At 36.3% G+C, this 16,527-nt stretch overlaps 3 protein-coding genes and 1 long non-coding RNA gene across 12 annotated transcripts in view; 3 read left to right on the top strand and 1 right to left on the bottom strand.

Moving 5' to 3' along the window:
• The window catches only part of LOC131683143 (glutamate [NMDA] receptor subunit 1), a 1,648,542-nt gene that overhangs the window by 1,379,117 nt on the left and 252,898 nt on the right, over positions 1-16,527 (top strand). The gene's annotated exons all lie outside the window — the stretch shown is intronic.
• Positions 4,691-8,434, top strand: LOC131683145 (uncharacterized). Of its 4 annotated transcripts, none has more exons than XR_009304398.1 (6): positions 4,691-6,119; positions 6,179-6,390; positions 7,463-7,612; positions 7,667-7,895; positions 8,041-8,139; positions 8,208-8,434. XR_009304398.1 is itself a non-coding variant. In XM_058964979.1 (5 exons), exons 2-5 carry the CDS (start codon positions 7,559-7,561, stop codon positions 8,390-8,392), a joined length of 567 nt encoding a protein of 188 aa, XP_058820962.1. In that variant the 5' UTR covers positions 6,499-6,569; positions 7,463-7,558; the 3' UTR covers positions 8,393-8,434. The 4 variants fall into 4 exon arrangements, 2 of the variants coding, with proteins under 2 accessions (XP_058820962.1, XP_058820961.1); XR_009304399.1 differs by having other exon boundaries at positions 7,667-7,981; XM_058964979.1 differs by lacking the exons at positions 4,691-6,119; positions 6,179-6,390 and adding an exon at positions 6,499-6,569.
• LOC131683144 (uncharacterized) lies at positions 8,542-10,167 on the bottom strand. Its single transcript, XM_058964977.1, has 3 exons — positions 9,949-10,167; positions 9,675-9,868; positions 8,542-9,619 (listed from the first exon to the last, which is right to left on the bottom strand). Exons 1-3 carry the CDS (start codon positions 10,080-10,082, stop codon positions 8,703-8,705), a joined length of 1,245 nt encoding a protein of 414 aa, XP_058820960.1. The 5' UTR covers positions 10,083-10,167; the 3' UTR covers positions 8,542-8,702.
• Positions 12,115-14,978, top strand: LOC131683148 (uncharacterized). Its single transcript, XR_009304400.1, has 3 exons — positions 12,115-12,308; positions 12,368-12,687; positions 12,753-14,978. It is a non-coding gene; the product is annotated as an uncharacterized LOC131683148 (long non-coding RNA).

Here is a 16,527-nt window from a genome sequence, read left to right as displayed (position 1 = left end):
GTTCAGCATATCCTGGACTACACTTTTATCTATTTGTTGGCATACCACAGGAAGAATTGTAGTCTGTAGAACAAAAAATGCAAAAATGTAGGTTTTCCCATACTAATCTCCATACAAACTTCAAACGCAATGCGCTACGCCGGGTCAACACCAATCGACCCCAAATTTTGCACAGTTATTTGGGACCCCAAAAGGAACCAAAAAAGTGTATATATATATATATATATATATATATATATATATATATATATATATATATATATATATATATATATATATATATATATATATATATATATATATATATATATATATATATATATATATATATATATATATATATATATATATATATATATATATATATATATATATATATATATATATATATATATATATATATATATATATATATATATATATATATATATATATATATATATATATATATATATATATATATATATATATATATATATATATATATATATACATATATATGTGCATAGAACATTGTACAAATGTTTTAAAATAATTCATCTGAACATTTCAACTCGACAAGATTTCAGTTATTTCAGCTAGAATTTCTACATGTTACCCCCCTCCCTCTCCCCTCACTACGCCCTATTGCGAAACTACCTACTCGCATGAAATTGAGCTGAGGCTTTTAAATAATTCATCCAAACATACCAATGTGGTAAATCTAAAGTATATGATGTTATTTTGGAATGCTATATGAAATATCATTGATACACCCGCAGTGTTGGCAAAAAAAAAGATTTTTGGCAATTAATTCGATCTATCGAACTTTGAACAGCTATAACTTGTTGAGACATTCTAGCACCATGCATCCTTCGGCAAAGTTGTTCAATATATCCTGTACTACACTTTTGCCTAATTTTTGGTACACTGCAGGAAGAATTGTAGTCTGTAAAATCGAAAATGCAAAAAAGTAGGTTTTCCCATACTAATTTCTATACAAATTTCAAACGTAATGCGCTACGCCGGGTCAAATCCAATCAACGCCAAATTTTGCACAGTTGTTTGGGACCCCAAATGGAACCAAAAATGTGCTGTGTTGAAAAAACGATCATTTTGCCCCACCCTAATATATATATATATAATATAAAATGTTTATATGCTTTATTACATTATTGGATGAACAGTATTTACATTCTTAAAAAATAAATCCCATGGGCTCGGAATATATTGGCTCGAGTCGTTTTATCGAGAGGGCCGGGGAGTGGAAGGGTATGGGGGAGGGGATCAAGGGTAGGAGAAACATCCAACACCATATTATATCTTGCATTTGTGACTAAGGTAGTGAAAATTGGTTCAGTCATCACCGATGAACTGACTCTGGTATATACCCGTAATCGTCGATAGTGCACAATATATTGAAAAAATTCTTGATTAGCCACCAGGGATCTAGGCGTTCTAATAATTTAGAGACTAGCCGAGTTCCCCGGAGGAATTAAGAACTATCATAGGTGGCCAATGTGGTCAAATCAACTTTGATTGGTCATAAGTGATCTAGACCTGCAAATCCAAACAATGTTGCACCCATTTTAATAATTAAGACATCATGGTGTTACCAGTTTATATGCGAACTTGCTGTGTAACCGCACTCTCCAATCCGTAACTCTGGAACTGAAAGTCGGATGAACTAAAAATTCAATAGCAGCTTATGGGAGCGCTATACCTTTCATTTCAAACTAAGTTTGTGTAAATTGTTTCAGCCATTTCTGAGAAAATTCTGTAAGTTTAGATGACACACATACACTTCCGGTATGCGGGGTCAATGAAGAGAATGCGAGTGAGAGGGTGAGGTGCAATTGTAAGGGGGAGAAAGGCGAACGATGCAACACCCAGCTTCATATTTTACCATCCATTTGAGACATAGTTTGAGAAAATCGGTTCAGTCATCACCTAAGAATAGATGTGACTTAAATTGTGGAATACGCCCGGATACCGGGATTTCCAGAATTATCGATAGCAGACAATATATTCAAAGAATGTTTGATTTCCATTCAGTGATCTAGATCTCCGAATGGATGTAATTTGGTGACGATTTCAATAGTTTTTGGCCTCTGAGGTATTAGTGTAACCTTACCAACCAACCTGAAACTTCGGAACCAAAAGTCAGAGCCGATGAAATTTAATAGCAGTTAATGGGATTACTGTATTTTTAATTTGAAATCAAGTTTGTAAAAATCGATCAAGAATTCGCTGGGAAATAGGTGTGATACTAGTTTAGGAACTTGGCGAGTTCTCCGGGGGCCTCAAGATCCGTCATAGGTGGCCAATGTGATCGAAGCTGCTTTGAATGATCATTAGTGATCTAGACCAGCAAATTCAAGTAATGTTGGACCCATTTTAATACGTATTACACCATTTGTACATCAAAGTGATACCAGTTTATATGGAAATTTGCTGCGTGACCGCACTCTTCAATCCGTAACTCCAGAATCGGAAGTCGGATCAACTAAAAATTCAACAGCAGCTTATCGGAGCGTTATACCTTTCATTTGAAATTAAGTTTGTGAAAATCGGTTCGGCCATCTCTAAGAAAATTGTGTGAGTTTAAATGACACGCACACACATACATACATACACAGCCATTTGCCGATCTCGACGAACTGAATCGAATGGTATATGACACTCGGCCCTGCGGGCCTCGGTTAAAAAGTCGATTTTTACAGTGATTACATAGCCTTTCTTTATATGAGAAAGGCAAAAAATATTTGTCTACTTATTTAGTACATGGCATTCGAAAGATATAGTAATCAAGTGTATCCCCTGCAAGTTTGAAAATGTTTCATTGACCTACCAGACTTCAAGCGTGAATCCATGTTTGTCCATTGACTATTTAGATCGTTTATACGTGTCGCGGTTTTTAAAGGAAAACCTTACCATATAATGTACAAAAGGTGTTATTTATATGGTGCACTGAAAAAATATAAAAATAGGGTTGTCTACCAAACGTTAAATATAATGTCTAAATTAAAAAAATGGATGGATTGGAGTGTTTATGTTTACTTCAAAAGGCCATATCTCAATGGTTTGTTGACCGATTCTATTTATTTTTTTAATTTTTGAACAAGTAGAAGTTTCATCGTTAATTTTCATTAAGAAGAATATAAAATAGAGTTGCCTACTTCAAACAATAGACAACATAATTATCCTAAACTATATGTATTATCACTATTTAGTAAATATCTTTATATTCAAAACGACGACCTATCAACTTCTATACATTAGTTGAATGCAACGAACGCAAACTACAAATCATGAAAAAATAAAACCATAAATTTAAAAAAATATGAAGGTATTTGCTGATTCAGATCAATTTATGTTATGGAACGATTTTTGTTGGAAATTTTGTACAATCGTGATTCACTGGATGGGTTGACAGATGTTAAAACTGGTCAAAGGGGATGTTATTAGTAAAAGGTTCATCTGCTCATATCTCTAACTATTGTCAGTTTTATTGTCGAATTGAACTTATCATGAAAATTTGACATTCAGATGTTTATACAGCAATTGCAATCAACTAGTATATAAAAATGGATAGGCCGCTATTTTTAATACAAAAATATTCACTAAATAATGATAATACATATAGTTTAGATCAATTATATTGTCTATTTATTGATGTAGATGACTCTACTTTATATTCTTCTTGATGAAAATTAACGATGAAACGTCTACCTGTTCAATAATGAAAAAATAATTAGAATCGGTTAACAAACCATTGAGATATGGCCTTTTCAAGTAAACATTCCAACTTTTATCCATTTTTTTAATTTACACATTATATTTAACGTTTGGTAGACAACCCTATTTTCATATTTTTTCAGTGCTCCATATAAATAACACCTTTTGTACATTATATTTATGAAATTAAATGGTAAGGTTTTCCTTTAAAAACCGCGACACTTATAAACGATTTAAATAGTCAATGGACAAACATGGATTCACGCTTGAAGTCTGGTAGAAAACCCATCTATGACCGCATACCACATCCAAACCGATATAAATTTCGATTCCATCAATGAAATATTTTCAAAATTGCAGGGGATATACTTGATTACTATATCTTTCGAATGCCATGTACTTTTTGGATATTTGGTTCTTCCCTTGTTGGTAGTCTTTCATAATCTGCTTTATTCCATTTAAAAATCTTACGAGCTAACCTAGCTAACCTGACTTAAACTATTCTATGTACATCAAAATGGGAGGAGTCAGTTACAATTTCAAAGTACATAATTATGTACGGGAAGCGTAAAAAAAGGAAAACAAATCAATGAATAAGTATGGGTGCCTTGGTTGCTATCGGTGCTTTTGTTTGAATACACTGTTTATTTGTCGCCTCTGCATAATAATGACCTAGTGAGAATGTTGCTATAACAAGTGGTGCGACCCAGAATGGTTTAACTGGAATGCGCCCATCTGGTTATGCAAGTTGGATTTGAAAACGATCGTTCAAGTAATTTACGATCTGTGGGAAAATATGAGTGTGGCTTCGTTTCAAGTGGCCTGACTAAAGGATATGTTAAATTTGGTTTTTATGACCTGTGACCTGAGAAGGATTCACATTGGTGCATGTAGGGATTGGTTTTGTGGGAATAATTTGTGATGCTAGAAAGTAAGTCCGTTACATCATCCCCCTTTTGGTTGAATAATGTAGCGAAGTGAAATTATTCATGTGAAAGAACTGACTCCCTTACAATTCTAATGGATATTACAAATATTAGTTAGCTGCTAGAGTAGTCTAAATAAAATTGCTTTGCTTTTTTTTCTCCTTTAATAATTCTGTTTTTGTGTACAATGTTTCTTTGTTTAGTTATTTTGTTTTCTATTTCACAATTTGTATCTAGTATTTTTATAATGGTGTAGGGACCTATATAGAATGGGTCTAATTTTTTTCTATTTTCGTTTTTTAAATATACTATATCTCCTATGTTGATTATTAATGGGTTTGTTGGAATGTGTATAAATTCTTGTCTTGATTGATTATCCTTTTCTAATCTTTGTTTCGCTATTGCGTTTGATTTTTCTAACTTGTATTTTAGTTCTGTGCTATATAAGTCTAAATTGTACATTGGTGTTATTGTTGTTGGGTAATTTTCTTGTGGTAATTTTGCTTTGTTGCCAAAAATTAGTTCATATGGAGTGAATTTATGTTCTGAGTGTGGGGTAGTGTTATAAGTAAATGCGTAATATGGTATCCATTCGTCCCAATCGGAATGGTGTTCATTTACGAATGATCTATGATTTCTCTCCAATGATCCGATTGTTTGTCGGTGGTATGCTGTAGCGAATGTTTGTTTTATTTGCAGGTATTTACAAATCTGTTCAAGTACTTCGTTTTAATATTCGGTTCCTTGATCTGATTTGAGTTCCAGAAATTTTCCGTATATTAATATGAATTTCTCTACTAGATTTTTTGCTATTATGTTTGCTTCTTTGGTTGGTGTGGGTATTACTACGATGTATTTAGTTAATAGACCTTTCTCGTCAGACCTTACCCCCATTTTTTTTATTTTTAATCGAAAGATCTCGTATTTCTAAGAGCATTACCGCTGCAGTAAGATTTTTAGCATCTATCCTGATTTTTTTATGATTTTTTAAATATTTGAAATTGCAAGAATGTTGAATATTTTTTTCACCAAATCAAGAATGATGAGACACCAAATAACCGTTTCGGCAACACTGTTTTACAATTTTATTCTTGCGTTATCGACAACACTGCAAATGAAGTGGTTAGTATCGATATCACGTTCATTATCGATTGTAAACAAAACTAAGTGAACTCGTGAGCTGTCAAACTGAAGAAAACAAAAAAATATCTGAAAAACGTCGCGAAAATTTAAAATAAAATCTCAAACGAAATTGAATAAAACGGTTCAATTACCTTGCACCAGGTGATCGGTAAATGGTGATTTTTTTCTCTAGTCGTACTGACTGATTCCCCAAACGAGGTAATAATTATATCGCCATCAGCAAGATTTCTTGAACAGTTTACACAGTCAGTTAAATACTGATCGCTAGATACAATAGTAAAACAGAATAACAGAAAGCACTGTGTTCTGGAGTGCAAGGCAATAACACATCAGGTTAGTAAACTTAACAACCATTTTGTTCAATAGAATTTCAAATTCAAATTTCAAAACAGATGTTGCGTTTTACGAAACGACCAAAACTTTTCAACAGCATCGCGTACAAATCACATCGTGCGGAAAATCAACAGCTTCTTGTAGATTACAATCAGTAACTATTACATCTCAAAGTAGTAGAGGCACTTCGTGAAGACTACTGGCGGTAGCCTTAACAGCCACTTCGCTTCAAAGATATTTAAAATCATTGGTGAAAGCTACACAGTATTTGGTAAAGACGACGATGTGTGCATAGTATTTTAACCCGTAGTGACAAGGCGAAAGTCCGGAATATGATAAACAACAATCTTAGAGGATTCAAGGGCCGGCGATGATTCAGAGATTTCGCCCCATCCCACCCATAATCAGATCAAACAAAAGTCACCTTTAACCCAAAGTTTAAAGAACGATGTACACGATACGTCAGGCTTCCGTCACCGGTACAGAATGTCAACGGAACGTAAAGATTCATTACATGTAGTTAAATGGAGGCATTCACCATCAACGGTATGGGACATGTGAACGGGCACACGCGAAACGCATTTAACTTATCTTGACGGACGTTAACGTTTTTGCCGTTGACAGAAGTTGTTGTATCGTCTGAATCGGGCTTAATGATAGTGCCATATACAGAGACTTGAATACCAAAGAGGCGTTCCGTTTGGAATTTCAATTCAGCTGTAGAAGCTTATAGCTAAATGTGAATTCCAAACGAAACATGTCGTCTCTTTGTTATTCTAGTCTCTTTAGTGCCATAGTAATCAAAAGAGACAATACCCTGCAAAGTTCAGGAATTCTGGCTGGTTCCGGCTCGTATACGGGCTCCAGTGACACAATCGATTCTAACTAGAATCGGTTGTATCACTGGAGCCGGAATGCGAACTGGAACCAGCCAGAATTTCGGCTCGTTTCCGACTGAGCTTAACTGGGTACACAGTGGCTCTCATTTGCGTATTTTGGCCATTTGAATAAGGGTTGCTAGATTTATAATTTCTGGAGTAAATTTAGATTAAAACGTAAGTAACATTGGGCGGCTCTCTTTGTTTACTTTCTCGTTCGATTATTACGACGTCACCAATTTTCCAGTATATATCGAAAACCGATGGTGTTTATTAGAATATTGTGCAACGAGTTGAGTGTTAAATGTTGAAAAGACCGAGTAATAAATAGAAGAGAAAGACCAAATTTCTCGTTACTTACGTCCTATTCAAAAAGTTCTCCAGAATTTGTTGATCAGCATTTTCAATACCCCGTTTATTTTTTAATTCGCTCATTTAATTATGTCAAAAACTCGTGTGAAAAAGTGCTCTGTGTTTAATTGCAAGTCTACGAGTGCTGCAGAATTACAATTCATTTTCGTACCATCGGATGTCAGAAAGCGCGAACATTGGGTTAAATTGATGAGGCCAACAACGCTCGCCAAGCAAATGTATTGCTGCGAACTACATTTTGATGTAACTAGTCAGTAATGCTTAAATTTGTTAACAAAACCTGGGGGATTTTTTCAGATTGAAAATGATTGCATCGATTACAATGATTTCAAAGCACCTCGGGAAGGTTTTCGGCGGTACATGAAACTTAAAAAAGACGTACTACCACACAAGAACTTACCAAGTTCTGTTGAAGCTGAATCATTAGAGCTTAATAATTCCAATAAACTGTTCGTCACGCCCTTAGTGCAGCGTTCATCAGAGAGTTTTCCGGACCAACCAATAGCAGATCCACTTGGTGAAACAGGTTATAACTTCAGTTCAAAACTGTTATGTATTGCAATATACTGTGTTTGCACCAAAACTGTACAAATCGAAGTATTGATAATACACGTATGGTTTTGGAGATGTTAATGATTGCAAATATATTAAAAAAGCATTCCAATTTACAGACCTTAGCACATTCACTGATAGAGTTCCACATTCTGAAGAGGAAGTTCTCTCTAAATCTACTCTAGGACTCTCTACCCACGATGATGCTAGCAATATTGGTAACGTATAACTTAATCTTGCATTGCCAATTATTCATTGATTATTTTTTATTACATTTCACCGACAGATGCAAGAACAAAAACGGTAGACCAAATTTTATCGACGTCAGATTCTGAAGAGAAAGTTCTCATAATACATACTCTAGGGCTCTCTAGCAACGATGCGATTCCGGGTTGTTCTTATGAATATGACAATATTACTAGCAATATTGGTGAATCATCACTTAACCATGCATTGCCGATTATTCACTGATTAATCTTTACTACCTTTGAATATTGAAACCACATGCCACAGTTGATGCTAAGTTAGTTGCAAAACTGGATTTTTTGTCACAATAGCTTGTGGTTTGTGCAACATTCAAGGAAATCTTATAAAAAAATAAAGTTTTCTGTTACGTTTGAATTACAATTTACTTTACTTAAATTCAAATAAATACTGGTTTTTAATCGAAGAGTAAATTGCCTTTTCCCAGAATAGATTCAACTGGCTTATAAGGTTTAAGCAGTATTTTTCATTGTAAGTAACCTCTTTGATCATTACATTTTCAATTATTTCGTTTTTTTCAAAAGATGGTACTGCTACACAGAAAATGGCTTTTTTTCCTTCCAGTCAAATGCATTTGAAGATGCATTTGCGCAATCCACTTGGCACAAACATTACCGGACTCCGAAATGTAGTCACCAACTCTTTTCATTGAAGAAGGGCATTTCACCTCAAAAACTCTCTCGCTTTGGATACCATCAGGAGTTGCTCCTAAATGTGGATGATCGGCTGCCAAATACAACCCACTTCTCTCTATTTTTCCATATTGGTTCTGCACAACCTTCAAAACACGTTTCTCCATGACTTTGCCCCGCTTCATTTGGATCGACTCAAATGGGGTGTTGAAACCCATAATTCGTTCTTTAAGAGATCCATCGTAGGTTGTACATCTCGATGCTTCATAACATACTGATGCAGTTATGCGAGCGATGCGGTAAGTATACCAATCAGCGTTTGTATGTTGGTTTACGGTTTTAGAACTGATAGAATCAAGTAAATCCGTCGTCATTTTTGCGTGACAGAATTCAAAAAACTTTTCCATACTGTAGGATGTTGGCTGTGATTGTTTGAAGCATATGAATAGTCTATCGACCGATAACAGCTTGTGCGGGTCGTATGGAAGCAAATATTTTAGCATTCCAAATGGTTCATTAGTTGCTTGGCTAAGCGCAAACCTAATCGAAATGTTTGCTTTGATCGTTGGATCCAGCTTGCGATGTTGATTAGGTGAGTGACTAACGCTTGAGTCACTCGAGCTATCGTGTGTATTTTTTCGTGCTTTTGCAGTCTCCATTTCTGCTGCCCAGACCACCCCTTTTCTTCGAGCTGCCTCTGTCATTGGAGCCATTTTCCAATAACATTCTACATCAGTTGATGCGGGTAACTCATTTCGTCGAAAAAGCCAAAACAGGAACACTGAAACGTGCTTGCATCCCCCTGGTAAACAAAATCACAATAAAATGTGTTCTATCAAATATTGCATACACATTACCCTCATTTGCCTCGCATTGACACATAAATTGTTCAACAATATTATTATGCTCGTCAATAATAAGCGAAACCTCGTACGGTCGATGGTTAATGCGATGCTCAGAAGTAACATTAGCTCTTACGTCACACTTTGAGCCGAATCGTCGTAATTTCACATATCCTACGGCAAAGTCTCCATACGCTTTTCTTCCCGATCTAGAAATGTCAAATCGTGTTACCATTTTAAACTCTTCTATTTTCCGATAAAGTAAAAGTAACACATCTTTCATAGATACCTTTGCACTTTTATTTGCTTCATTTCGGAACTTGCGAAACTCGCGTTTGTTGTGAAGAATCTAGCTATCATGGTTTCATTAATCAGTGGAATGTTCCGTGAATCGGCTTTTTCATATTCCACCCCAAGAGACATAATTAATATTGATAAATTTAAATTACGAGGAAATAGAAACAATACAAATCACTGGCGCTTGGGAAAATGACAGTCATACACTACGATGAAGAGAATGGAACTAGAATGTATGTAAAGAGAGTGACGACAACTGGTGACGACCTGGGACAGGACTTGCGGATAGAAAAAAAAACAAGTGTCAAATTGATCCAGCTCTGAAACGTCACTTTGGACCAGTTTGAGTCAGAATGAGAAAGCATGTCAGTAATATGTTAATCAGAATGAGAGCGTATGTGAGCAGAATGGGAAACGAAAAATAAGAAATGAAGAAAAAACATGTCCGCTTGTCCCATCACGAGATGAAGAGAAATCTAAGGTGGAAACATTTAACACTTTAGAGTGTGTTAGTTTTATGCTTGTAAAATGAAGCATGGCGCCCGAGACGATGAAACGCCCGATGCTGTTTTCGGTTTTAGAATCTAGTTGCCCTAGGTTCGCTCTAATGTTTACAGTTTCCATACAAAAGTGACAGCTCCGAGCGAACCTGGAGCAACTCTGATTTAAAAACGAAATCAGCATTCTTCCCTTCTCAAAACCATCATGCTCGTTTGGTTGCACTTTTTGACAGTCCGTTTGGCTGCAATTTTTAACACTTCGCTAGTCTGTGTATAAAGTGTCTGATTTGCAATTTTCTCAATAAAGTTCTATGCAAACAATTTCACCCACACTACTTGGGGGTTTGTTTTTCCTCCAGCTGTCATATATAAAACTGTCAGCCAATTTAAACCAAGGCGTTTTTATTCTCAGGTGATTCGATCCTCAAAAATGCTGATCAGCCATGTTGGTTTTAGAAACGACAGCTAACAACATTGTTTACTAGTTCTCTCCATATCTCGACAAACATATGATTACGGCCTAAAAGCCAACTGTCAAAATCCACTTTGAATGGAAATTCCAGACAAACCGTTACTAGTCGAACACAGTTCACAACAGTTTATGAAAGATAAAACTTTTCTCTTTCATTTACTACCAACATCTGCGATTGGCGTGTAACGGTTTGTCCGGAATTTCCATTCAAAGTGAATTTTGACAGTTGGCTTTTAGGCCGTAATCATATGTTTGTCGAGATATGTTTGCTTTGATTTCAGTTGGTAAACAAAGTTGTTAGCTGTCATTTTACTTCTCCGCAGCCTGCTGCACGCTTACCTCACTCCTCATTTCTCGACAAATATATGATTACAGCCTAAAAGCCAACTGTCAAAATCCACTTTTAATGAAAATTCCGGACAAACCGTTACTAGCTGAACACAGTTCACAACAGTTAATGAAAGAGAAAACTTTTCTCTTTCGTTTACTACCAACGTCTGTGATTGGCATGTAACGGTTTGTCCAGAATTTCCATTCAAAGTGGATTTTGACAGTTGGCTTTTAGGCCGTAATCATATGTTTGTCGAGATTTGTTTTCCTCCATCTTTGACAGGTGGAGGAAAACAAACCGTTGAACACACTAATGGCGATTTCGCTTGAACCTGAAACTGAGTCAGGTTCTAACCCCAACCGCTGTCAGTTCATACATTTTGACAGCAGTTGGGGTTAGGAACTGACTCAGTTTCGCCTCAAACAAAAACCACATAAAGGCTAGTTTACAGTTCGGAAAACGTGTCACGGGATTTGGGTCCCTGTGTATTTTAAATGGAGCTCGGGATTTCAAATCCCGTGACGGGAAATGAGTCTACACAAAAATGACAGTTTTCCTGAAGTGTAAACCCAACCGCGGGAAACATCACGGGATTTTAAAACTCTCCACACAGAAATCCGGCCGGGAACAATTCAACACAAATTGTTTCCGACGGGGAAAATAGTATTTTTAGAAGGTTTGCGATTTGCTGCAAGTTGGATACTGTTTGTATTTTTAAGAAGCAGCAGAGTTTTTGGTTTGACAGTTTGGAGAGATCTCGGCGGGAAATTTTCCCTGATCAAATCCCGACGCAAATCCCGTGCGAAATCCCGTGATCCATTTCCCAAACTGTAAACTAGCCTTAATACAGTTACAGATTGTCAAGTACTCTATGGTTACGTTTGTCAGTTAGGACCATTTCAAATATTTGGCTTGAATAGAAAATGTTGGCAAACATGGCACCAGCAAAATGTTGGTGAACATACCGCACATAGATCCAAAATACAATATTCTCCTGGGAAGCCGTAACGGCGCACCGTGTAATCAAGTGTAGTACAGCGATGCATCAGGTTAGTTGTAACTTTACAAATCTTTTGTTCATTAGTTTTTATTATTAATTTCATACCAGATGTTCGTGTTACAGTGCGCTCCGAAGATGTGCCATGCAATGTTGGCCAGCGCAACAAAGGTGCAGGAAGCAAAATGTAAATTAGTGCAACCACGATATCACCCCCAAAAGCACAATGCAGACGAACACTGCGGAAAATCATTAATATCTGGCAGATTGCAGCTTGAAACACAACCGTTAAAAACACGGCAAACGTCAATCAACAATAAACAAAGGGGCGAATATTGTCAAATGTTAGTGACCTCAATCCGGAGAATCCAATAAAAAAATAAGACCAACTAATTAAACGTTCGGTGAAATGACTCCCAGCTAAATCCTCAGTAAGAATTTATCCACGCTAAATAATAAAGGAAGCACGCGATTCATAATCGTTTTTAACCACCAGCCGGATGGAGATCTGGAGAGCATATTCAAAAAGTAACACTCCGACAAGAATTATGTGATGTCGGACATATTTTCGTTCTTGCCCATATTTCGGAATGGTTTGACTAGGTGGACAAGTAAGTTGTATTCACAGATGATCACGACAAATATACGAATCGCACGACACGTCATCCTCAATTAATGGAACAGAGCGTCAAGGATGTCGTACCGTTCCGACAGGATAAGTTAAATGCGCTTCTCACATACGCATTCGCACGTTCCGTACGTGAAAACTAGAGGCATTTGTGAATAGTACATAAGAACTGCATGTTATGAATAACGATAGCGATGAAGACATAAGTTTTTTCAACCGCAAGCTTTAAGCGGTCGTGTGAAAACAAATGTTATGTGTAAATATATTAAGTAACTAGTATTTAGTATTGTATTAGACGAACAAGTGTAATAGATTTTGTGTAGCATAATAAAGAATAATTTAATTTTATACTATATTGGCTGCCTTTGTCATATAATAGAATACATTATATCAAGAGCTTCTGGATTCGTTGCAGAAGTTCAACGAACAGGACAACATTAAAATAAGGGAAACGACCAAAGTCTTTCTAGATGCAGATCGATTGCGATGCATAGCTTACGCCATTTTCCATTAACAAATACCGGGGTAGTGGATTGTACTGGTGTTGCGCTTTCTTGCTGAAATGGGTATGAAACACGTCCAGTGGCATGCTCTTTTGCCCGAAAATGCAATGCCCTGGGTTTTTCAATGAAAAACGGCATTAGTATTTAGCAGCGGTTAATGCAAACGACTAAAAGATTCTCACTACATATGACAGGATAACGGCTACGACGCCGATTATTTCTAATTTATAGTAACGGTATTCGACACGACCGATAGGTGACTATAATAATAGTTTGTTACATTTTACACAAATAACACAAGCGTTAAAAAAAATTAAAATTTTTGAAAACTGGTGCGATGGCAAACATTGACGATTGATTATAAAACTGTTTTCTTGATAACATTGATTATTATTTCGTGTCATGATCGTTGACGTGCTTGTATGTTTGCCGCTGTATTTTCCACGTTTGCACTACGTATACGATTGAGGCTAAGTAGATTCAGTTTTGGGTGGACATGGTCTGCAATAGGCACCGAAAACCAAGCATTGATTTGTACACCTCGTCCACTACTACTCGTCCGCTACTTGTTCGGCAGCTGCTAATGTAAAGTGACCAAACATTTTCGGGACGAATACGAGACACCATTGAGAAAACTAACAAGGATGTACACTTTTCAAGATATTTTCAACATTTTTGTCCTGTCTAAACTGGGACGTCTGATCACTTTACATTATCAACTTACCGCAGCTTTTCAGTAACTCTCCTAACATATAATCCTGGAATACATAAAATCAGTCCAACTCAGTCAGAATTTTGTGGTTGCAACTTTTTATTCTTATAATTTGATGGAAGTTCATCGCAATCAAAACAACATTTATATTTTGACAGGTTAGCATTTGAGTGAATTATGAATGAAGAAGAGGGAATGATGTTTCGAGTGACATCCATCCCATTCCATCGATAGGTCTTTCCGAGCGAAACAGAGTGAGAGCTACAAGTGCAAATAGGATGGAACGATCAAAGGATATTCCCCACTCGGAATTCATTCAAATGGTGTAAAAGTATGGGGAATCGGGGCAAGAAAGGGCACGAGAATATGGGGTGAAACGGGCAGTTCGCAGTTTTTTCGATTTTTTCAATAGTTAGAGGCATCAAATCGTCGCGGCAATATGCAGAGTCGATTCAGAGATGAAAAATGAAGGGGTTTCGCTCATAAAAATTTTTGACGAGAAAGGTCTATTCACATTGTATCGTTATTGCGTAACGATTATTGTTGATTGTTTTTGGTAATGGACCTATCGTATCTATGGATACTATTTCGAATGGTTTTGATGGTGTATTGGTTATTATTTGTTTTTCTTTGGTATGTTTTATTATTTTGTTCTTTTTGCACGATTCACAGGCCTTTATGAATCGAGAAATAGATCCTTTCATGTCCTTCCAATTGTAATATTCTCTTATTTTCAGGTACAATCGATGCTGTCCTATGTGTCCTCCTGTAGGGGTTTTATGGTGGTTTTTTAATATGTACTGTATCTCGCCAGGATCACTAATGAACTTGGGTGGTTGATATATTATTATCTGTATATTTTTAATTGTTTGTTTCGCTAGCGCTTTAAGTGTTTCTATGGGTACCTCTTTAAATATTGTTTCGTTGTTTGCTAAAGCGATTTTCTTTATTTGCATCTTATTCATTTCTTTTTCCAATGCTGAAAGTGTGAACTCTAGAGTTCGTCTTCCACTTATATATGTTGTGATTCTGTTTATCATTTTTTTCATTTGCGCGTCTTTGTATATATTGAATATTAAATAGTTATTTTCTACCGTTATTCTTAGTTTAGGTAAGTTTCTTGTTTCGGTCGGGTTTTCAGTCGTATAGATAGTGAGGTGATCAGTCTCTCTACCTTTCGTCTTTTGTCCATTGTCGTTAAGTAATTTATAGTTGTTGTTCATATTATTATTGTTGTTAATATTATTCTTTACATTATCGTTAATATTATTATTATTATAGGTATTACTATTATTGTTGATGTTAATATTATCATTAATATTGTTATTATTAATATTGGAATTATTATTATTGCTATTGCTATTATTTTTTTTTTTGTCATGGACCTAGTGTTGACAGTAAGTACGTTTAAGGCTTTCAATTCGTCTGAGGTTGCAACAATTCTTTTTTACAGTGTCAAACTGGAGCATCGTGCTAGTTTTTTTGTTAGCTTATTTTACGTTTATTAAAGTGTTATTCTCGACATACTGTTTCCGTTCAACATTATTCGTACCCGGAAATATCCGTATTCCTGCAAGGCATTGGAGTTTGTACCGAATTTGCGATCGTCTTCTGCGATTTATTGCTGTTTTTATCCGGTCAGTTTGGATTGTTTTTGGCGCCACATCGAACGCTAGCACCAACCGCTGCCACTTGTTTCGTCGTTCTGTGAAGTGCGTAACTGTCATATCTTCTGGTTTGCGAACGCAACACAAAACAAATATGGATAAAAAAATGTGGTGAGTGTCATCACGAAATCAATGATTTGGAACCAGTGCGCTGCGGCCTATGTGAAATCCCTTTCCACGTCAGCCAAAATTGCTGTGGTTTCAGTCCTCGCTCTTGTAAGGATGTTTTTGCCCAAGGCAAGGCCGTATTTATTTGTACAAGATGCAGGGGCGAGCTAAATGGCAGAAGCATTCGTGAGTACATTACTGATCTAAATCGAAACAATATATCTCCAAGTGCAAGCACCGACGATATCAGTAAACAGATACAACAACTATCTGGTATTGTCGAAGTGCTAGGCAAAAAAGTGGACTGTATTGCAAACTCAAATCAAACACCAAAACCCTCCGTTTCCCGTGAAATGAGAACCCCAGGATTGAGTTCAAAGCGTCGTCGCATTGAAAATATCCAATCGGCTCGCCCAGTTGTCGATCGCGGCACTAATTCAATCGATTTTGGTGATCTCTCTGTCGCTTTCATCACACCAGTTGCGCCGCCACCCAGATTTTGGCTTTATTTATCGGGCTTCCAGCTACTGATCGGTATTGATGATGTGCAAAAAATTGTTTCTCGCTGCCTAGATTTAGCTGACCCGTTTGATGTCACTCGTCTTGTACCTAAGGGAAAAGACGTCACGAACATGAACTACGTCTCATTTAAA

Source organism: Topomyia yanbarensis, chromosome 2, assembly GCF_030247195.1.
Source record: "Topomyia yanbarensis strain Yona2022 chromosome 2, ASM3024719v1, whole genome shotgun sequence".
NCBI lineage: Eukaryota > Metazoa > Arthropoda > Insecta > Diptera > Culicidae > Topomyia > Topomyia yanbarensis.
The sequence above is the reverse complement of the archived record's forward strand: the minus strand, read 5'-3'. Positions and strand labels throughout refer to the sequence as shown.

What these genes read in the sequence shown, in the direction of transcription:
- LOC131683144 (XM_058964977.1), bottom strand. Translation starts at nt 10,082, where the DNA reads ATGTCTCTTGGGGTGGAATATGAAAAAGCCGATTCACGGAACATTCCA. An exon ending in AAGCAAATAAAAGTGCAAAG is followed by an intron (nt 9,869 to 9,948) that starts GTATCTATGAAA and finishes TGACATTTCTAG; the next exon opens with ATCGGGAAGAAAAGCGTATG. An exon ending in TCAATGCGAGGCAAATGAGG is followed by an intron (nt 9,620 to 9,674) that starts GTAATGTGTATG and finishes TTTGTTTACCAG; the next exon opens with GGGGATGCAAGCACGTTTCA.
- LOC131683145 (XM_058964978.1), top strand. Translation starts at nt 7,439, where the DNA reads ATGTCAAAAACTCGTGTGAAAAAGTGCTCTGTGTTTAATTGCAAGTCT. An exon ending in GCTGCGAACTACATTTTGAT is followed by an intron (nt 7,613 to 7,666) that starts GTAACTAGTCAG and finishes GGATTTTTTCAG; the next exon opens with ATTGAAAATGATTGCATCGA. An exon ending in CGATGATGCTAGCAATATTG is followed by an intron (nt 8,140 to 8,207) that starts GTAACGTATAAC and finishes TTTCACCGACAG; the next exon opens with ATGCAAGAACAAAAACGGTA.